Source organism: Heteronotia binoei, chromosome 12, assembly GCF_032191835.1.
Source record: "Heteronotia binoei isolate CCM8104 ecotype False Entrance Well chromosome 12, APGP_CSIRO_Hbin_v1, whole genome shotgun sequence".
NCBI lineage: Eukaryota > Metazoa > Chordata > Lepidosauria > Squamata > Gekkonidae > Heteronotia > Heteronotia binoei.
In genome coordinates this window covers 76,859,625-76,882,379 of record NC_083234.1, presented here as the reverse complement: position 1 = coordinate 76,882,379, position 22,755 = coordinate 76,859,625, and the positions used below count along the sequence as shown (strand labels likewise).

At 46.3% G+C, this 22,755-nt stretch overlaps 1 protein-coding gene across 20 annotated transcripts in view; it reads left to right on the top strand.

Moving 5' to 3' along the window:
* FNBP1 (formin binding protein 1) overlaps window positions 1-22,755 on the top strand; it is a 242,782-nt gene that overhangs the window by 194,480 nt on the left and 25,547 nt on the right. For 14 of the 20 annotated variants that reach the window (XM_060250480.1, XM_060250479.1, XM_060250495.1 and 11 more), the window contains 3 exons: window positions 10,378-10,392; window positions 14,747-14,856; window positions 21,966-22,098. In XM_060250480.1, the coding sequence (XP_060106463.1) occupies window positions 10,378-10,392; window positions 14,747-14,856; window positions 21,966-22,098 (258 nt within the window). The remainder of the gene's footprint in view (window positions 1-10,377; window positions 10,393-14,746; window positions 14,857-21,965; window positions 22,099-22,755) is intronic. The other 6 variants (XM_060250497.1, XM_060250496.1, XM_060250493.1 and 3 more) reach the window with 1 other exon arrangement.

Below are 22,755 nucleotides of genomic sequence, written 5' to 3'. Positions count from 1 at the left end.
TTCCAGGAGATCACCCCAAACCTAATATTAGCTCAGTAGGCTGCCTAGTTGTGGCCTAACAAGTAGTAAGTGCCCAAAGTCATAGTATCTTCTCCAAATCTCAGAAGGGTTCTCCTCCTCTAAGGACATAACTATACCACAACCTTAAACAATTGTTCCTTCTCTTAAGAAGCACTTGTCATGGTAGTTCTATGAGAAGGCAGGAGGGGACACAACCAGGCATCTCTGAGGCTAAGTTCTTAGCAGACTTACTAGACAGCAGCTCCCAGGTTTCCTTGGGAGGAATTGGGACAATGAAATTAGCCTTAAAAATGTAATGGGGTGTTGTGCGTCACAATTTTCTTTCATATTAAGCACAGGGCTTTTTTTGAGCAGGAATGCAGTTCCAGCTGGCTCGGCGTCAGAGGGTGGGTGGCTTAATATGCAAATGAGTTCCTGCTGGGCTTTTTCTACAAAAAAAAGCCCTGATTAAGCAGAACATTTAAATTTACAATGTACCTTCGTGAAACTCCAGTTTAAAAAGAAAAACGCAAAGTAAACCACGGCTCAACATAAGAACACAAGAGAAGTCATGGGATCAAGCCAGTAGCCATCCAGTCCAACACTCTGTGTCACACAGTGGGCAAAACCTAGATGCCACCAGGAGGTCCATCAGAGGGGTCAGAATTCCAGAAGCCCTCCCACCCACTTGTGCCTGATCCAAGCACCAAGAATACAGACCATCCCAGCCCCAAAACATAAGAGAAGCCCTGTTGAATCAAGTCAGTGGCCCATCCAGTCCAACACTGTGTCACACAGTGCCCAAAACCCACATGCCATTAGGAAGTCCACCAGCAGGGCCAGAACTCTAGAAGCCCTCCTGCTGCTGTCCCCCAAGCACCAAGAATACAGAGCCTGATTGCCCCAGACATATAGTTCACACTACACTAAATAATGTGTTTTGCAAGTGGATTTTTGCTGTTCTTACACAGTAAAAATCCAGTTGCAAAACTCATTGGGCGTTTTCGCACTGACCTTACGCCGGAGCGATGTCCCTCTTCACCGCGCAGCATCTGCACGGATTTCGCACTAATTGCTCCGCAGAACCCAGAAGAGCCGCAAAGTCCCGCGGCTTATGCGTCGCAAATGTAAACTGGTTTTTGGCGGTTTACATTTGCGACGCAAAAGCCACAGGACTTTGCGGCTCTTCTGGGTTCTGCGGAGCAATTAGTGCGAAATCCACGCAGATGCTGCGTGGTGAAGAGGGACGTCGCTCCGGCGTAAGGTCAGTGCGAAAACGCCCATTATTTAGCATAGTGTGAACGCACCCATAGTGTTCCATCTGTCTTGTGGCTAGTAGCCACTGATCTACCTCTGCTTCATATGTTTATCCAGTCCCCTCTTGAAGCTGTCCATGCTTGTAGCCGCCACCTCTTCCTGCGGCAGGGAGTTCCACGTGTTCACGATTCTTGGGGTGAAGAAGGACTTCCTTTTACCTCTTCTAAGCCTGCTGCTCATTAGTTTAATTGAGTGCCCAATAAGAACACAAGGACCTTGTTCTTGATGTGGGGAAGTTGTCCAAGAGGTTTCCACTGTGGTTGTTAGTGGCCTTCGGCTTGCAGTTGTCAAGAGTCAATTTGTTTGCAATTGGCAGTGTGGTTTTTATAGAAGGAGGGCATTGAGCCTTGGGGGGCGGGGGGGGCATACAGGAGGGAGGAAGGAGCACATCGCTCACCAGTCCTGCTTCTTTGAAGTCTGCCTTGATTAAAAAGAAAAAAGGTTTTGGGAATGTGCAGCCAAGGCATGGAACTAAAATGCCAGTGCTCTCTTGGCACAGGCAGAGCCTCAGAAAAGCCTTCTTGCCGTTGGTAACCTAGAGACGTTCCACTCCCCCCCTTGCTGTCTTGTAAGTGTGGGTCGCTGTTTGTGACTCTCCAATAACACATAGATATGCTGGCCTTCATGCGCTCTCGTGTGTTATTGCGCTTGTGGCTCGTAGGCTTCCTCCATTTGCTCCTGGCAAAAGGCTACGTTAGGCTCATCCCGACGAGATTTGCTCTTTCCTTAGATTTGTATATTTATTTATTAGAAATTCAGAGAGAGAGAGAGAGCTTCCCTGTCCCCAGATTTCCTTGCAGTAAATGAGCAAATCTCTTAACAAAGATACCCCACCCCTTGTCCTTCCACGCCTCAAAGCAGCAAAAAGCCTTCCTAAGAATAAGCTTCAGATTGACCCTTAGATCTTTCCTTCTTATTTCTGCAGCTCAACCTTAAGAAAATTAGGGTAACAACTACATTTCTATTTGTTTATTTCATCTTACGTTGGTTGAACAGCATTGAAACAAGCAGGGCAAATCACTTTTCCATACTTTGGTTTTGGTAGTGTTGCAAATTGCAGGCAAGCAAAATATATATTTATACTCCCTACAAATAAAACCGCAGCCCAGCTGATGTTTCTACACTTTTTAAAAAACCCTGCTTGTTTCAGTGGGAGAGATTTCAACACATGCTTTAACTCCTCCACTAACATAAGTTGTTCCTACAAGACCACAAAAGGCTTGGATCATTTTTATACACAGTTTTTATACACACATATTAAAATTTGGGCAGCATTTTGTAATTGGCAGCCCAGTCACCTCCTGACTTCATCATCATTATTTTTATCTTTACTGATGGAGACCTGAGGCAGGGAAATAGAGACTTGCCCCCCGGTCACCCAGTGAATCCATATTGAGCTGTGATCTGAAGCCAGATCCTCCAAGGGCTGATGCCCTAGCCTCTAGATCAGTGGTTTTCAAACCCTGGATTTTCAGAGAACCATTTACACATTGACTCATCTACCATTTTGCATTTTGAAGATGCTGCTAGACCATGATGGAGGGCAGATGCTTAGTCTACGCAGGGCCCATGGCCAGGCTTTTCAGTGGAACGCCCTTCAAGATTAGATTCTTTTCAGATGTCACAAGCAAACCATGTTTTCGAAGAATGTTCTCTTATGAGCCTTACAAGCCACTGAACTCACCCTTTCCTTCCTTCTCTCTTAATCCTTGTGGATGGATGAAGAACTGACTTCTTGATCCTGAGCAACTCATAGGGCGTTTTCGCACTTACCTTTTACTGGCACGACCACCCTCCTCACGCCGGCGGATCTGCAGGGATTTCGCACCAGAAGCGCCGGCGCAGCCAAAAGAGCCGGCAACTTCCGTCGCGGAGCCAGCTCAAACGGAAACCGCCAAGAAGCAGGAAAACGTTTGAGCTGGCTCCGCGACGGAAGTTGCCGGCTCTTTTGGCTGCGCCGGGGCTTCTGGTGCGAAATCCCTGCAGATCCGCCGGCGTGAGGAGGGTGGTCGCGCCAGTAAAAGGTAAGTGCGAAAACGCCCATAGTTTGTTGTGACAGTTGAATCATACAAGTTGTCTGTTTCTTGTCCTGTGATGACACCACATCTTCAGACCTAGAAACTAGGGTCTTAAATTTCATACCCCTACAGTTTTTTTCCTAACTTTTATTTTTATAATTGAGGCTTTGGGGAATACTTGGTATTCTAGTTCTCAATGAGGCCAGTGCTCATTGAGGATGTCCCCAGGGTGTCTCCCAACACTCCCTTTGCCTGTTGTGAGGGGATTTTAGACATGAAGAATCCACACCACAGGTTTGGTGAAAAGAGCTCAAAACCAGGTTTATTTCAGTGGCCTGCATGGTTTGCTTGTTTCTTTGTTTTCCTTTTCTCCAGTCCTCTCAGCATTAAAGGAGCAAAGTTACTCAGGGCCATCTTAACAGCATTATGGGCCCCGGGCGAAGCAGTGTACTGGGCCCCTATGACAACTACTCACAGGAATAAAAATGTAAATGGTTATTAGTACTGCATCATACACAGATTAGTATGGGGCCCCTATGCTCGGGGTGCCCATGGGCAAGTACCCATCAGGCCCATGCGTTCAGACAGCTAGGCTTGCCAATCCCCAGGTCCCAGCAGGGGTTCTTCCACTTCCCAAGCTCCTTTCCACCCCCAGTCAGCTGGCCGGAGAGGGGGGAAGCCCCGCCCCCACAGCCACCATGTGACTTTCCCCCTCCAGAGGCTTCAGTCTCCGATTGGAAAGGCTTCCTCTTGGGATGGTGTGTCTCTGTTACTTTGAAGAAGTTGGCAGCAACTCGTGAGTAGAGAGGCCAATCCCTCGCTTCAGAGTTGCCAGAAACGGGGGCAGGGGGGAGGGAAATGTCTGCTGGGCCCTTCATTATTCCCTATGTGGAGATTGATTCTCATAGGGTATAATGGGGAATTGATCTGGAGGTATCAGGGGCTCTGGGGGAGGCTGTTTTTTGAGGTAGAGGCACCAAATTTTCAATATAGCATCTAGTGCCTCTCCCCAAAATACCCCCCAAGTTTCAAAACAATTGGACCAGGGGGTCCAATTCTATGAGCCCCAAAAGAAGGTGCCCCTATCCTTCATTATTTCCTATGGAAGGAAGGCATTTAAAAAGGTGTGCTATCCCTTTAAATATGATGACCAGAACTCCCTTGGAGTTCAGTTATGCTTGTCACACCCTTGCTCCTGGCTCCGCCCCAATGTCTCCTGGCTCCACCCCCAAAGTCTCCTGGCTCCATCCCCAAAGTCCCCAGATATTTCCTGAATTGGACTTGGCAACCCTAAAGACAGCCCTGAAGTTACTAGAGGGGTGGGACCTGAGAAGACACAACAGTTATAAAGCAGTTTTCTTGTCTGACTGATTCAGACTTACAGTGTAGAACAGAAAGCCTTTTAAATGTTTTTTCGGCAGGAATGGCTCCCAAACCTTTATAATGCAAACCGGACCGGCTTCCCCCTTTTTAACTGTCTTGGAAAGAAAAAGCACCCATACACTACTTACCCTTCAGGCTTCCTAAAGTCTCTAATGGACTTCTTGACTAACTAGCAGATTTCCTAACCCTTCTCTCATGGAAATCCAACCACTGTCATTCTGTCAGTTGGCCACTCCAGCAGTTAAAACTGCTAAACTCCTCGCTCTTTCTCCCCGCCACCCTTTAAAAAAAATTCCAGTCCAGCACTCCAAAGTGATTGGCTGAGGCTCCTGGAGGGCAGAACTTTTGACCATCTATCACATGCCTACAAGCCATATTACTAAACCACAGTTTAATGCTTGACTTGGAATCTTTGCTCATAGGCAAGAAATCAGACCACAGTTTGATTTAGACAATACAACAATACATCTCCAGTCCGAATTGCGTGTGAATACAGTGGGGAAGAAGCATCCAAGCCTGAGGCTTTCTGTAGCTTGTTTTTAAAATCGATCTTTATTTCAGACTTTGAATGGCTCTTAGTGGTAGGCAAGTTGTTTTTCTGGAAAGGTGTAGTTCATCTCTAACAACTCCCAAGAGACTCTAGGGTTGTCTGGAATGCAGTTTGAAAACCTGTGGTCTAGAGTGCACCAGAACCTCTGACACCTGGAACTAGTTTGATTTTGAATCTGCTTGGAACACAATATGAAATATAATACCATTTATTTTTGTTTTTAAAAACAAATAGATTGAAATGCAGGAAAATTCCATCAGAGACTTTCAATTTGGTATTGTTATTTTTGAAAACACAAAACAAATTGTTTCCATTTGCATATCATATAAAGAATCAAAAAACACAAAGGGCTTTCCCCATTCTCATTTTCCTCCCTAGTGTGTTGCTGTTTCTTTTGTGTTCTTTTGCGGCCATGTTTTGCCCCATCCCTCTGTGATTGACTTGATGTTACATTGCTTTATTCCAGACATAAAGCAATGTAATATAAAACCAGTCACTAGAGGGAGAAAACCACATGATGAATAGGGAAACAAACCCAAAGCAGGAACACACAAATTAGGAAAATGGGAATGCAGGAAAGCCCTTGATCATGCTGCTTATATAGCTATCTAACAAGACTTTGGTGAGCATGGGGGACATGGGTTGATGGTGTTGATTAGGTGCGTAGTTGCTGTAGTATAGCATCTAGAAGAGGAAAAATCCTTCTCCCATCTCCCAACACACCCCATGAAAAGCTCTAGGCATGCCGTATGTGTCTTGCCCCTTAGCATTTGCTGAATTTACAGCAAAAGGATAGTATTGGTGGCTGGCAGTTCTCTTGCATCTAGAAGTTTTGCCTCTAGAAGAATACTAGCATTTAGCCTGTAGCGCATGTAGCATTACATTCTGTGCCTTTACTAGACTGCTTCTGTAGGCAAATCTTACTTCTCTCTGTATCACCGCTGTTGTCTGCAAAAAAAAATCTGCGTACAAAATCTTCTCGACTTGTGCCAATCGTGTCTTTGCTGAAGTTCACAGGACTGCTCAGGCCGTGGTTAAAAATCAAGGGGCTGCCAAAATTTTGTTGGGGTCGGGGGAGGGCCAACAACATGCGATCCGCTCCTACAGAGATCTGTCTGTCACATTTTTATCCCACCCTTCAACCAAGGAGCCCAGGGCAACCCTCAGGGTTCTTGGTTTTTCCCCACAGTAACCCCGTGGGAGAAGCTAGACAGAAAGGGAATGGTTCTCAGTGACGTTCATGCCAAAGGAGGGATTTGAACCTGGGTCCTCCAAATCATAGTCTAACACGCTAACTATTATACCACACTAGCTTTCCAGAGTGGCTCAAAACGCTTCCAGTTCCTGAGGCAGAACACCAAAATGGCGCTTCCTCTCCCACCCCCTCCTGAGGGGGCAGGTATACAAAACATTCTGCAACAATAGCTGCCATCAGTTTGTATCGCCCCATGATCTGCTTGCTGCCTATGGTTTCCGTGCTTGCATTTGTATGATTAGATCTCTCCCCTCTCAGTTGTCTTTGGCTTGGTTTTTCCAAATCCAGTTGTTGGCACGTCATTAATGGGTCCTCAGGCAAATGACAGGAAGTGTAATATCTTGAAGTACAGGCAGAGAGAGCTGGGCTTTTCATCATCAGCCAACTTCTCCAAGAGGCAAGACTTCCTGGACTGGTGCCCCCGATATTAGCCCCTGCCATAGCTTAAATGTCTGCAGTGGAGGGAACAGGAGAACTGCAAATGGGAGGTTCTTAACCCTTCCCCTGCCCCTCAGTTCCCCCCACACACCCATCCCTCATCCATCCACATCACCTCATCTGCTAAAGGAAACTCTGCACATCAGTTGTGTGACTGCTTTGATTGGTAGCGGATTCTCAGGAATGCTGTCGGATGCCCCCAGGTGGTTCACCAAGGCTCTGGGCTGAAGTTCTGGAACCCCCTCTGGCTCTGCTTGAGCCCCGCATTGCAGTGGAAGATTGGTAGTGGGAAGACAAGAGCCGTCTTTCAGGGGAGCTTATCCCAGGGCCGTAGCCAGGATTTTAAGAGTCTGCTACTTTTAAAAGGGCTTTTTTAAAAGTCAGGGGGCACCCTTTCCTGTCCACTGCATGGTAGGGTCAAAAGTTCTGAAAGTGGCCAAGGCAGACAACCCTAAAACTTTGGAATCAAGAAGGGACTGCGTGTTCCATGCAAGCAGCGGGGTTTCCTTCCACCTCCCTCTCCCCCATCCTGGCACCTTGCAGTCAGCAGCTATCCATTCCCCCCTCGCTGGTCCATTCCGTGCAGCTTCCTCTGCCTCTCTCCTCTCCACCTGCTGCTTTTGCTGTGTGGGGCAGTGCCCTCACAAGCACCCCAGTGGCTACAGGCCTGGCTTATCCAATGCTACTCTCTTCTCCACGAAGTTGCCCTTGGATTCCCTAGGTATGTTTTTAAAAGCACTGGTTTGCCAGTGGGAAATTTTTTTTAAAAAAAATAGGGTTAAAAAGAAGGAAGAATTCTAGGTCAGTGGAAGGTGTACACCTGTGGAGATGAAACCACAAGGAGCTGCAGGCTGGCAAAAGACGTGTGTAGCTGTGAATGTAACTGACAACACCCTTTCCTTGCTGTTTGTCCCCATTATCTGCTATTCCATTGGGCTATAATGGATTAAAGAACCACCGAGAGACCTCTCCTGTGTGAATTTGTCTCTCCTTTTTAAAAACCACCTGAGCTGGTGGCCATTTCCAGATTCTTGAGGTAGCAGAGGTTTTTTTAAAAAAATATTAGGTGTTGTTGTGTGACTTGTTGCTTCAAACCGGAGAGCCGGTTTGGTGTAGTGGTTAAGTGTGCGGACTCTTATCTGGGAGAACCGGGTTTGATTCCCCACTCCTCCACTTGTACCTGCTAGCATGGCCTTGGGTCAGCCAGAGCTCTGGCAGAGGTTGTCCTTGAAAGGGCAGCTGCTGTGAGAGCCCTCTCCAGCCCCACCCACCTCACAGGGTGACTGTTGTGGGGGAGGAAGGTAAAGGAGATTGTGAGCCGCTCTGAGACTCTTCGGAGTGGAGGGCGGGATATAAATCCAATATCTTCTTCTTTGAGACTGCCCTGTGAATGCGTTGCCCATCCATTTTGCTAGGGGACCTTGAGTTCCAGTACTGTAAGAGAAGAATTTATCTCTGTCCATTTTCTCCATGACATTCATCGTTTTAAATCATTATAATTTTAGAACTCAATTACGCTAGGCTCAGCGTGAGTTAATCCATGAAAGAACGAATCACGTTCTCCGCTCTGTCTCTACCTCCCCCCCTCCCCAACTATCAAGCATTGCGAGTGGCCTCCGCAACTCAGAAGGTCACTGTGCTCCTTAGGGGAGTTATGTTTGCGGCGAGATGATGGCTGCAGCATTTGCAGGACAGAGAGAGGCATCAGGGCATTTTGGCACGCAGACCTTAAAGCAGTCCATAATACAGACACAAAGCCTGCGTTGTCTATACGTGTGCCTTTGATTCTCTTGCATTAGCTCACAAGTGCCTCATGGGCATGTGGAACACCCCGTGTGAAAAGATTCTGAGAGCCGATCTGCACGCAGAATAAAGTGGTGGTCTGAGATTGGAATGGTGCGTTATTCTGGCCCACAGAAGAGCTTCTACTTGCGCGGCTGCACTTGAAGTGATGGGGAGCGTATGAAGGCCAGATCGGAAGGCAGGAGGAGATTGCATGCACCTTCCTCTGCCTACCAGTGCCCTCTTACAAATCCCACCCCAGTTATTTTTCACCCTGGCTGGCCCAGACTAGCCTGATGTTGTCGGATCTTGAAGGCTAAGCAGGGTCAGCCCCAGTTAGTCCTTGGGTGCGAGACCACCAAGAAAGCCCAGGGTTGCTATGCAGAGGCAGGCAACGGCCAACCTCCTTTGCTCATCTCTTGCCTTGAAAACCCTCTGGGATTACAGTAAAGCAGCTGCCACTTGAAGGCTCTTTCCACAGACAGTGATTTTCTACTGCAGCCTGGCCACCTCCCCCTTGGAGCGGGACTATTTTCGAAGGGGTAGAAACTCAAATTAGAGACAACTCAAATGGGCGGGGGAAGGATTAAGGCTCTGCATTTACCAGTTCTCTCCTGACACCCCCCACCCCACCCCTCCTTTGACATTACCAAATACAGGCAGAAGCTCTTTCCTATGTAATGCTCTGCCTGGTAAAATTCTGTGCTTTGTCATTTCAAGCTGTAAGGGTCACGTATCTGAAAATCTCACTTTAAAAAACAGAAACGAGGTTCCCTCTCTATATTAGGGAGAAAGTTTTAGCTCAGCTCTCTTCCTTAATGTGTTAGCTTAGCACTTTACCAGTTTGGTTTAGTTCCAATTTACTTAGTTTAGCACTTTACCAATTCTTAGCAAAGAAGTAGGGGGGGTTAAGTGGGAGGGGGCGAGCGTGCCTCTCACATGCCTGCATCCTGAATGGGTTCTGTCCAGAATTCTGCCAGCTCTGTTTATGGCCTCATTCTGCATTCATGCCTGGCCTCCGTCTCGTCTGAGTTCTTCCTTCCAGTTTGGTTTCCAAGGAGCTCAGAGGAGTGGTTGTTTCTTCAGCAGTGAGAAAAGACAGGCTACTTTCTGTCAGGGGAATGTATACATCAAGCTTCCTGCAGTCCCGCTTCAGCATTTTATCACTAAACAGGAAAACATGCAAAGTGCTGCTTTGTAGCAAAGTGGGGAAGTAGGATCCAAATGCTTGCTGGCTGGCGTGCAGGGATTGCAGCACACAGGCCGTGTGTCAGTGTCACCCAGCATGCAAGCATCAAGTGTGCTGAATCAAGACATCCAAGATGCAGAATTACTTCAGAAAGAGGGGTGCACTCCTCTGTCCCAAAGGCAAAAAGCCAAAACTTTTTCCCCAGTCCACCTCCATGGGCAAAATGGCAGCCGTTTGATAACATTTCTTCCCTCTTCTTGTGAACTTTTGCACAGATCTGTGACAAGCGGTGTCCATTTTCACAAGCCGTGAGGAAAATGTGTATGTGTGAGTGTGTCATTTTGTTATAACCATGGAACCAGGGGGAGTTCCTCTTCTACTGATACACACTTCTTTTTTTCTCTCTCTCTTTTCCCTCCCTGTATCTCTCCATTGTTGCGTGAAGCTTTCTCTCAAGCTGGTAAGCACAATTGCAGCATGCCTATTCTTTGTGTTTGTGTGTGTGTGTGTGTGTTTGTGTGTAAATTGCAACTGTGTATGTGCATGACTTGCTTCCCTATAAAGCCAGCCCTGAAATTAATTTTTCTTGTAATCTTTCTGTTTTGTTTTGGTTTTGCTTTGATATTTATCAGATAACTTTGAATATGCAGGTCTGGAATTTAATGGAGGTGATGCCAACTTTAATACTTTTTTTAACGAGCTGCTCAAAATTAACTCTAATTGCAGTAGTTTAGTTACATTATTAGTTGTTGTCTTGTTTAAAAAATTGTAACCCAGGCTGTAAAAATGTAATGTGTTTTATTCCCAGTGGAATCCGTTGCTGAAATATACATCAAATTATTGCCTTTGGTTAGAAAGATATTTACTTTTGGCAGAAGTAGCGAGCAGTTCTTCAGCTAAATAAAAGAGAGCTGACTTGTTAAACAGGACCAACTGTGGCAATAATGCAGCAAGCTCCTGGATTGCACAGAATGCTTCTGCAGGTAGAAATATACTGTACAGCTCTAGGAATTCCTCTCCTGTTGAAAGGCTCGAGACCCTCACAACAAATTAGTGAGAAACAAGATGCTATCAAAACCACATTGCTATTACCACTTACAGCGGCCCAGAGGCTCATCCCTTCTTCATTTTCCCCCTTACATGCTGACATCATGTCACTAACCCCTAGCCTCAGTTCTCACTACTACAGCAGCCAGGGCTTTTTTTGTAGCAGGAACTCCTGTACATTTTAGGCCACACGCCCCTGATGTAGCCAATCCTCTAAGAGTTTACAGGGCTCTTCACACAGGGCCTACTGTAAGCTCTAGGAGGATTGGCTACATCAGGGGTGCGTGGCCTAATATGCAAAGGGGTTCCTAATACAAAAAAAAAAAGCCCTGGCAGCAGCGAATGAGATGTGAAGGTGGGGTAGGGAAATACATAACATGATGATGTCACATTGTGCTTTTTATGATAGCTACACAATGTTTGGAAGAGGTGGAACACAAGGCACTGGGCTTACGTTTGTGGCAAAAGTCCTGTGTTTCTGCAAACACCTCGTTTTGCCAATATGTGCTGTAAGGTGTCAGCTGAGCCAGGGATGACTAACTGCTAGGAGGGTGTATATTGTAGTGGGTTCCACTGGTCCTTCTAGCATTAGCCCTCAGAGGTTTCCATTTGGGGTCTTTCCTAACCTTGTCCCCTGAGCTCTTTGCACTGGAGGTGTCTGGGATTGGGCCTTGTGCATGCAAAGCATGTAGCGCCTACCACAGAACTATGGCCCGTCTCAGAGACTTATGAATGAACAGTAAATGTGGATTCCAGAATATTTTACATGACTCTCAACAGTTGTCCTAAATAGGAATCTTTTCCACAGTCAAACGTAATGGGTATGTGAGAGTGATTCCTGGGTTGCAAGTTGTTGTTTGGTGTTGGGCTGAATGCCCCAGCCTTGCCTGACCACAGAACTGCCAAGCGTGAATGGCCAGGTGGCAACAACCTTGTGACTGAGAATGGCCCACCTATGGGGGCATTGGGCTATATGGCAAAATTGAGGTTGGGGACTACTGTAGCCTAGGGGACTTCGTGGGACTGTGGGTGCTGAGATCTCAGAACCCACTTCAGGGACAAAAGGGACTAGCCAGCGCCCAGTATTAGCCCCTGTGATTGGTTGACTATATGAAGCCAGGCTAGATATAAAACAGAGGATCCCAATTGTTAACCCATCTCCCATCTTAAGCTAGGCTGATTCCGCACTCACCTTGCTCTGAGGCAGGCTTCTGTTTCTGTGCGGAACAAGCTGGCGATTTCGCACCAGTTGCTCTGCGTCGCCATTTTGCGTGGGGCAACCCCACTATTTGCTGAGCTGCAGTGTAAACCTGTTTTTTCTGGTTTGCACTGCAGTGCAGCAGATCGCGGATTTGCCCCACGCAAAATGGCGGCACAGAGCAACTGCTGCAAAATCGCTAAATTCAAAGTCATAAGAACATAAGAGCCTTGCTGGATCACACCTCTGGAGGGCCAGCATAGAGGGCATAGAGGCCGAGACCTTCACAAGAACATCAGAAGAGCCCTGCTGGATCAGACCACTGATGGTCCATCTAGTCCAGCATCCTGTCTCATGCAGTGGCCAACCAGTTCCTCTGGAGAGCCAACACCAGGGCAGAGAGGCCCAGTCCTTCTCCTGATGTTGCCTCTTGATCTGGACAGGCTAGATTCAGGTACAGCCCCCTCTATGCCCTCAGCCTGGCCCTGGCAATACATTTCAAATTCCAAACTGCCATTTGCAGGAAAAAATATATATAACTGGCAATTCCTGATCAGAATCATTTGGGATCCTGTCTGATCTTCTAAGAGCCCCGTGGCGCAGAGTGGTAAAGTTGCAGTATTGCAGTCAGAACCGTCTGCTCACGACCTGAGTTCGATTCCAGTGGAAGCTGGTTCAGGTAGCCAGCTCCAGGTTGACTCAGCCTTCCATCCTTCCGAGGTCGGTAAAATGAGTACCCAGCTTGCTGGGGGGAAAGAGTAGATGATGGGATGGCAATGGCAAACCACCCCATAAAAAGGTCTGCCATGAAAACGTTGTGAAAACAGTGTCACCCCAGAGTCGAAAACGACTGGTGCTTGCACAGGGGACCTGTCCTTTCCCTTTCCCTGATCTTCATTGGGATCAGCAGCCGCTTTGACAGATCAGAACTGGGATGCCAGCTGTATAGTTCCCACATCTGGGTGCCAACATTATGTGGCTGGCAAGGCGAGAAGTACATTTTTTCAGCCTTTCTTGGTAAGCATCTCGGAATAACTAACACCTGTAATCAGGCTTCTTAAAATGTGACTAATAATGTTGACACCATTTAATTTCCATACTAAAAAACAAAAAAAGCAAAAAAGCAACTTTTATGGCTATTGATCCCAGATCCCCTCTCAGTTGCAAGGAGAAGGCTGGGGCAACATGGTAAGAATAAACCCTTCTTAAACACACTAAACAGACGCCTTCAGTTGCACATTAACTGCAGACGAGGTTGTGTTTTACATCTTAAGACCGTTCCTTGGAACTTAACGACAATCTCATTAATGTTATCATTTTAGAAAAGCATCATCCATGTGCGGGTGATTTTGCAGTGCCAAAGGAAGCTTTTGTCCCTTGCCCCAAACCCCCAGGTCTCTGCCCCAAGATGCTGCTGGGAAAGCCATGCAGAATACTGACGCCTCAGCCTGCAAATGCTGCAGCTTCTGCTCAAGGCCCCTCTCTGGCCACCATTGGTTCACCAGCCAAAGGCTTTTAACCCTTTATCTGAAGCCACAGAGGGTGAAAACTTGGCATAGAGAGCCTGTGCCTGTTTTGAAAGTAATAGGACTAGAGCTGTTGTTGCCGGAGGCACACCCAAATCCATTCCTTGTGGTGGAATGCAAGTGGGGTATCTCACTGGAGGCAGGGCCGTGGCTCAGTTGCAGAAAAATACATGCTTTGCATACGTGAGGCCCCCTGCTTGCTCTCCAGCCTTTTTGGCTGCAGGATTTCAGTTGGAAGGAGTGGAAAGGATGCTTGTCTAAGACTCTCAGGAGCTATTGAGTAGAGGCAATAAAAGATAGATGGACCAGTGGTGTCAGCATAAGACAACTTTATATATCCATAGATATACTCTGAGTTTAGTCTAGACATGGAAATGGAGAACAAGCATCAAAGGGCATGTAATATAGTGATCGTTATTAAAATTCTGTTACATTGCACCATGTTTTCTTTTCAATGAGGTGTAGAGTCCCAGCTTGACATGGAGCAGGTTCAAGCTTTGGCATCTCCAGTTCAATCAATCAATCAATCAATCAATCAATCAGAACCTGTATTGGCAAAGAACATCTCCTGTTAAAAGATCTTACATAGCAGGACTTTTGTTTGTCCCAAAACCCAAGGGTCACTACCAGTCAGAGGACACAGTACTAAGGCAGAAGGACTGAAGCACTGACTCCATACAGGGCAGCTCCAGATGTTCAGTTAAGCAATTCAGCTTGCTTAGAGGATTAGTGAGGGCAGCAGACCAGGCAGAACAGCACCAGTGTGGCTTTAAATTGCCCTTATGCCTACAACTTAATAACCTTAAAGTCCATTTAAGGATGGGAAACTCACTGGGGAGAGGCGGTGGTGAAAAAAAATTAGACATGGTATAGAGCTGGAGCGGCCAGCATGATTTTTGCACAACAGCTTTTGATTTTATTGATGATAAAACACTTTGGAGATCTCTCTTTTTCACTGTGGTTTGCAAAGCAGACATTTTCCTTCGATTTTATAAACCTGCTTTTTCTTCCCTCCCCCTTTGATGGATTTGTGCTGTGCATAGGGTGCAGGACCTGAAGACTTCAGCAACCTTCCCCCTGAGCAAAGAAGGAAAAAGCTCCAGCAAAAGGTGGATGAGCTCAGCAAGGATATCCAGAAAGAAATGGATCAAAGGTAAGACTAGTCAGCACTGTGGGAGCCCTGGAAATACTTTTGCAGCTGCCCAGATGAGACCGGGGGAGAAAGAGGTCATGAACCAGCAGTCTGGGCGCACACAGGTTAAGAGGATGCTCAGCTCAGCAGCAGAGGAGGGCCGGCATCAGTGTACCCTGAGGAGGGGTGGTTGCCAAAGCCCAGTGGGGTCTGCTACTGCTGACCCACGCCCCCTGTCTGCAAGCCCTTCCCCTTTGTTTGCTTGAAGTGCTGCTCCACCCCTGTTCCCAGCTGCCCAGCGTCATTGGAGAAGGGCACGTGGGTGATCACCGTGGCTGCACTCCTTGGCAGCAGCTCTCCCAGCCACTCAAACCAGCCAGTGCTGTTGCGGAAAAGATATGAAGGTGATGCAGGCGACTGAACATGGGCGGTGGAAGGCCCTGCGAGCGGGAGGAGGATGCACAGCTGAAGGGGGCATGCAGACGGAGGGTGGGAAGGGAAGCACGAGAGACTGACAGTGAGGGGGTGGGGCCCCTGGCCAGTGTCTGGGGGCCACCAAAGCGTAAAACAAGTCCCTGTGGTAGAGCATGTGCTGTTCATGCAGTGTCTTCAATCCCAATTGGCATTTCCCAGTAAAATGGGGTCAACAGAGAGAATAACAACATCATTCCTTCCAAGCAGAGCAGAAACAAATTCCAGCATATTCTCCATCTGACACAATGAACCTGAAGAGCAGTGGTGGACATCTGGCATGCCACATTTGTTGTATCAGGCACCGCAGCTCTAACTATGTGGCCTGGCTGGCCTCATTCAGTGTTCCCCAGCCTGTGTGTCTTGAAGGCTCTTTGTGGGCCAGTCCCCCTTACAGCCCCCCACCCCACCCTTTCCATCGATCTCTTGGGTTTTTGGAAGCTAAGATCTGACCCAGGAAATGGGATCTTCCATGTCATCCATTAGTTGGTATTTTTTTCTTTTGCTTATCCACATGGATCAAGTAAAATATGTCCTGATGAGAAGGAAGGAAGGAAGGAAGGAAGGAAGGAAGGAAGGAAGGAAGGAAGGAAGGAAGGAAGGAAGGAAGGAAGATCAACAGTAGCCAGGCTGAGGAAGGTCTGAGACCTCAGAGAGCCACTGTCTTGTGGCTCAGGCAGTGCTGAGTGGACAGCAGCTTCATCCTGTCCCAGATTTGGTCAATCCTTGGATCTCCAGAGATAGGGAGGGGAAAAAATCATTGACTAACCCCAAGGGTCCCAGCGTTACATGGAATAAAAGCAAGATCAGTCGTCGTAACAAATCTGTTCCACTGCTGCTTCCCGAGAAGCTGAATGCATTGACGTGTTTCAGCCTAATGTCATCTCCAGGCTTTCTGTTCCCAGCCTTTGGGAGATAAAATAGGTCAGAGGGGTCCTCACCATGAAATCCCTGTGTGGTGTGGGGAGGAGGGGTATTACATACCAGAGTTAGCAAAGATCACAAGAAGGGCATATCTGGAACAACAGCCTCGGGGGCTTCTGCAGTCCCACTTACCAGCCCTCCCCCTCCCCCCCCCCCCCCCGCTCCACTTACACATCATGTTTCAAAGCACACAAAGGGTTGCAATTGTCTGCAGCTCACCAGTTGAGCCGTGAGACTGAATGTTAACCCAGCCATGCTCCAGGGGGACTGGAAATGAACTTGCTCTCTGGTCCCACAGTGTTTTTCAGCTCTTCTGTCAAATCCACCTTTTGGCTCCCAAGCTGAGACCAAGAATGGGAACAACCATTTTTTAAAAAGATAAGAAAAAAGGACATGTTGCTTTCCCCCCCTTTCAAGTGTTAATAACAGGATGGGGATGCTGTTTTGGTTATTAAAACTGAACTGAGATTAGAGCCTTAAAACCCTTCTTCAGTCAGAATCAGGGCTGCACACGCTTGTGATTTGCTTTTTACAGACAAAAGGTTACCCATGATTTTCATATGTTTCAAACCTCAGGTTGCCAGAAATACAAACATGTGCCAGTCCTTGGCTCTGCTGGATTCAAACTCTGGTCACCTGCAGTTAACAAATGCACTTCAAGAACCTCCTATCTGTCATGAATCCAGACTCTGCCTTTGATTGTAGCTTCTTGATTTTGGATATTCATTGGGTGCTGAAAGTCTGCTTGTCTTTGAAATGAGGCTCACGGTCCCACTATCTCCCACTGGGCCCAGCATCTCTCTGCTGATGTCTTTCTATTTTGCCTGAGGCCTTGAACCTGGGGATGCTGGGCACTGAATTTCGGTCCTTCAACATGTTAACGCTTACACTTCACTTCAGTTCTGTTTTTGAGACTCCTGGTTGGTTCTACAGCCCAAATCCTTTTTCGCTGTAATTGAAAGTCCCATCTTGTTTTAAGTTTCAAAGATTGATTTTTTTAAAACTCAGAAATAAAGGGAAAAAGAAACTAAAAAAAGTACTAGTGGATAAGAAATATCGAAATTGGAATATACATAAGTATTCCCCCTTCTATGATAGCAATTTCAGCGCAGCTCATACAAATGCTGACAGTGCATTCAGTTATTGTCCTAATGTTACAGAAAGATCCAGTCTTCTAACATTTTGATTTCTCTTAAACATAGTTTGATAGCATTATTTCCTTAGTTCCATTGTTATCCTTTTCTTCCAGACAATAGGTTGTTATATTCATTTTGCATTTTCTCCCCCTCCCACTTATACACATAGAGATCTCCCCTTCTACAATTGTAATTTTCAGGACTAATAAATAACACTGAAAATGCATTCAGTTATTGTCATAATATTACAAATTCAAAATTCCAACATTTCAATTTTTCTTAAACACAATATACCGTAATAGCATTATTTCCTTAGTTCCCTTATTGTTCTCATTGTTCTCATAATTTTCTTCACCATCACTATCAATTTCTTAGTTCATTGTATCTTGATGATTCAAGTTCAAACAAGTTTCCTAAGACATTGAAGCATCTGCAAATTAAAATTCATTCTTTTATACAAACGATCAAAAAAAATTACAGCATTTGTATATCAATAATGTTATGTTTTGTGTTTTCTTCCAGAAAATATATTGTTATATTCATTTTACAATTCTTCCCCTTTTATTTACAGTAAGCAGAGTAAGTCGCTTGCATTGCATTGCAAGTTGATTGCATTGGCTTCCTTTGTGTAATCCGCCTTCACGGCTGGTGCGTGGGAATAGGCCAAGTTGGCGGCTGCCTAGGGCACCACCTGGCCTAAGGGGCAACACCAGGATCCCCCTCTCCGCACACACAATGTGTGTGCTCCTTGGAGCCTGCTTTCCCCAATGGAAAGACACCTCCATGGAGCGCAGATGCTGCCCGGCCGGTTTTGAGTTCCCTGAGTCTGTTACAGACCCGGGAAACATGAAAGTGGACGGCGCCTGCGCAGTGCACTCCTCAGAGCCCGGCAGGGACAAATTAACCAATTGTAAAAGCTGAAGAAGAGCCAATTACAGTTTCTAAAAATGGGCTCCTGTTGCAATTGTCTGCTGCCACTCATCCTTCCTACTCTACTTGAACAGAGCGATGGGGTGGGAGCCCTAGTTCAGTGGTAGAGCATCTTTCTCACATGCACAAGGTCGTGTCATTGGGCACCTCCAGCTAAAAGGATCAAATATAAATGGCCATGTGAAGGTCTTGGCCCTGGCACCTCCAGCTAAAAGGATCAAGTAGTAGTCTCACAATTTTTATTGCTTAATCTCACATTTTTTTTAAAAAAAAATTAAATTTAAAATAAAAAACTGTAAATGAAACATGTAAATAGTTTCAAGTTTCTTCATTTCTCCTACAATTCTCTGTTTTTTTAAATTTCAGGGGGGGGGGGCACTAGTGGGCAGCTCGCCTAGGGCACCAAAACCCCAGCACCAGCCCTGTGAATGCCTTGAGTCCCAGTAACATAACGGAGGAATCAGGTGCCTTGCCATGGAGCATTGCCTGCTTCTCCTTCATATTTCGTTGTACCTTGATTAATCTGACACATGTGGTGGTGGTGGCTACAAGCATAGCCAGCTTTAAGAGGGGATTGGATAAAAATATGGAGCAGAGGCCCATCAGTGGCTATTAGCCACAGTATATATATATATATGTGTGTGTGTATGTATGTATATGTGTGTGTGTGTGTATACACACACACACACACACACACACATATATTGGCCACCGTGTGACACAGGGTGTTGGACTGGATGGGCCATTGGCCTGATCCAGCATGGCTTCTCTTATGTTCTTATGCATAAATATGAGAAAGCGGCTGTGGATCCGCTTTGCAGAGGGCCCCGGCTTCAATCCCCAGCATTTCCTGTCCAAAGGATCAGGTAATGAGTGATGCGAAAGACCTCTGAGCCAAAACTCTGGAGAGCTGCTGCCAGTCAGAGGAGACAATACTGGCTTTGACAGACCAGTGGCCTGACTCAGCGTCAGTCAGCTTCATGGGTTCATGAGGGACCTTCCCATCCCTTCCAGCTCAAAGGCACCCCTCACAGATAAATGAGCAGCTGTTTGAGTTGGTCGAGGTGTCATAACTGGGAGCCTGGACAGTCAGAGTCTTGTTGTCCAGTCGGAAGGGGTTTCCTGGAAGATTAGGGCTGCAAGGGAGGACTGTGGGGAAAGGAGCCAGGTTTTTGCTCTCTCTGGTGCTAGAAAGAGAGGCTCAAGAGATGCCAGTTGTGTGAGTCTTCAGAGGTTCCTGGATTTCTGGGATCTGCATTGATTTGCTTACCACCACCTTGTGACTTTTGCTGGCTGTTAAATCCTTTCTATTCTTTCTGCAACATGTAAATCTGAAAACAGCCTGATTCTCTCAGATGACCCAGGCTTTGGGTGAACCGTGCTTTGAGGGCTGCCCTCAATTCCCCCATTTCTTGGGAAACAGGGGGGCAAAATGTCTGGAGTGATTTGCATGACAAGCAAGAGGCGACTGGCAGAGCCTGGGCCTTCTGGGCAGAAGCGTCCTCTGTTACGGGAACTTCCTTTATTCCAGGCTTGGCCCTTCCGTCTGAGCTGGCTGCCAGCCCAGGTGCTGGAGACATTGATCCAGGCCAGTTTTTCTTTGGCCAAAAACCTGTGAGAACATTTCACCAGATGGGAGGCAGGCGAGTCTTCAAGCTTGTGAGATTCACCAAGCCACTTTTTGCAGCCACATACGTTGGATGGTTCCACCATTAAAACAGCCACCTCTTAATGCCTGGCCGAGAATGTAGAAGCAAGGGAGGGTATTCAAGCACCTGTCCAGCCACAAGATGTCTGCTGATGCGGTTGTGTTCTTTTGTGGATCTCGAAGGTGCTTCAGGACTTGATTCTAGCAAATCTTTTTCAATGACTATATTGCTTTGGACTTTACTTCCTGTTCTTCAGGATTAGTTTTGACAGCCTTCCACATCCGTCTGTAGTGGTCCAAGATGGGAGACGGCTGCATTGTTCTCCCTATAAGAAGCTGAACTTGTATGGGCTGCCATAATGAAGCCCAGCATCATTTCCTAATCTTTCTCATAGGCTCTAGTTTTTTAGAAACCCCCAACAAAATAACGGTAAGATTCAGTGGAAGATTACATCCTGCCATTTCCATGATTAGCTCTAAAACTTCCTTCCAGTATTTTCCTGTTGGTGAATGTTGCCAAAATATGTGTCAGGCGTCTGCACCAGGGCTCTCAAAATAACAATATACATCCAGAGTTAGGTTGGGTATTATACAACCTAGTTTTATGTGGTATCAGGTAATGTTGAGATTAATAATTCTTCTGTATATCTGCTGAAATGAAATTAGGAGATGTTGTGGACTAAACCCATTTCCAGTCTTCAGCTGGTGTGTCTACACCCCACTCAACCCCCAGATCTCCAAAGAAGAAAGGCCTTGCTAGATCAGACCAGTGGTCCATCTAGTCCAGCTTCCTGTCTCACACAGTAGCCAACTAGTTATTAAGAACATAAGAGAAGCCATGTTAGATCAGGCCAATGGCCCATCCAGTCCAACATTCTGTGTCACATAAGAACATAAGAGAAGCCCTGTTGGATCAGGCTAATGGCCCATCCAGTCCAACATTCTGTGTCACATAAGAACATAAGAGAAGCCATGTTGGATCAGGCCAGTGGCCCATCCAGTCCAACATTCTGTGTCACACAGCGGCCAAATATATATATATATATATATATATATATATATATATATATATATATATATATATACACACACACACACACACACACACATACTGTGGCTAATAGCCACTGATGGACCTCTGCTCCATATTTTTATCTAACCCCCTCTTGAAGGTGGCCATGCTTGTGGCCGCCGCCACCTCCTGTGGCAGTGAATTCCACATGTTAATCACCCTTTGGGTGAAGAAGGACTTCCTTTTATCCGTTTTAACCTGTCTGCTCAGCAATTTCATCGAATGCCCACGAGTTCTTGTATTGTGAGAAAGGGAGAAAAGTACTTCTTTCTCTACCTTCTCCATCCCATGCATTATCTTGTAATTATCTCGTATTCCAGAGGACCAACAACAGGGCATTTTCTCTGGAAGTTTTCTCATATAATTGATCTGGAAAGACTAAGACAACCCAGAATGCTGGGCTGTGGGAGTCCCCTATTTTTCCACCATCCTTTCACACCCTTAAGGCAATTTAAGAGACCAGCAGTTTCCAGTGGCAGCCAGGAAAGTACCTCTGCTTATAGAATGCAAACTAGATTTATTTGCCTATGGTGTACAGATATATAAAACTGTGTATTTATTTAGATGGTGAGCCTAATACTTTGTAGTAGCTCTTCAAAATCTCAAGCAAGGGGCTTTGCAGGTTGAATTACATAAGATGCTTTTAACCAGGGATGCCATAGATTGAAACCCAGATCTAGGCAATTGGATGAGAGCTGGGGGTGATGTCAAAGAGACCTAGACCAGGTTCAGATCTCCAAGCTGAACTGTGAAGCTGGTTGATCTTGGGTACATACTATTGTTCAGCCTAAACTATCTCATATAGTTCTTGTTCAATGTAGTCCTTGCTGGGGGGTTTTGTGTGGGGTAGAGGAAAAGTGTCCAGGCTCTTATACAAACACACCCTTCAAAAGAGCATCTCCCACCTCCAGCTTCGTGGAAGTTGACACACTTTCTTTGTTTTTTGTAGAGATGCCTTAACAAAAATGAAGGACGTCTACATCAAGAACCCACAGATGGGAGATGCAGCCAGCGTGGATCACAAGCTAGCTGAACTTGGGCAGAACTTAGAGAAGCTGAGATCAGAGGCCCAGAAATTTGAGGTACAAGGAAGATCTTTCAGTGTGATTAGAGGAAAGATAATGATGCATTAGGTACAGATAGAGCCAGAGGAGTTAGCCATTCGTCCGTTGCTGCAAAATAGTAGAGTCCAGTCGCACCTTTAAGACTAACAAATTTTATCGTAGTATGAGCTTTTGAGAAACACAGCTGTCTTTGCCAGATGCATCTGATGAAGAGGGCTGTGCTTCTTGAAAGCTTATGCATCAGATGCATCTGACGAAGAGAGCTGTGTTTCCCGAAAGCTGCAATAAAATTTGTTAGTCTTAAAGGTGCCACTGGACTCCTTACTATTATGTATGTATGTAAAGCAGTGTCAAGCTGCAACTGCCTTATGGCGACCCCAGTGAGGAAGGGGCTTTCAAGCAAGTGAGAAGCAGAAGTGGTTTGGCACTGCCTTCCTCTGCAGAGTCCTCTTTGGTCAGCTGAGCTTCTGAGATCTGACACAATCAGACTGTACCTTGCTGCCTTCCCTCCCAATGTTGCATTAGAAGTTTTCAATCAATAAACAAGATTCCCCCCCCCTCTTTTACGCACAAGCCATGGGGGAAGAAAAATAAAATAAATGTTAATTGTTCAGTCACTGAATTCAGGACCTTTTCCTGGACTAGCACATCTGTGATGGCAGCTGTTGCTTAATC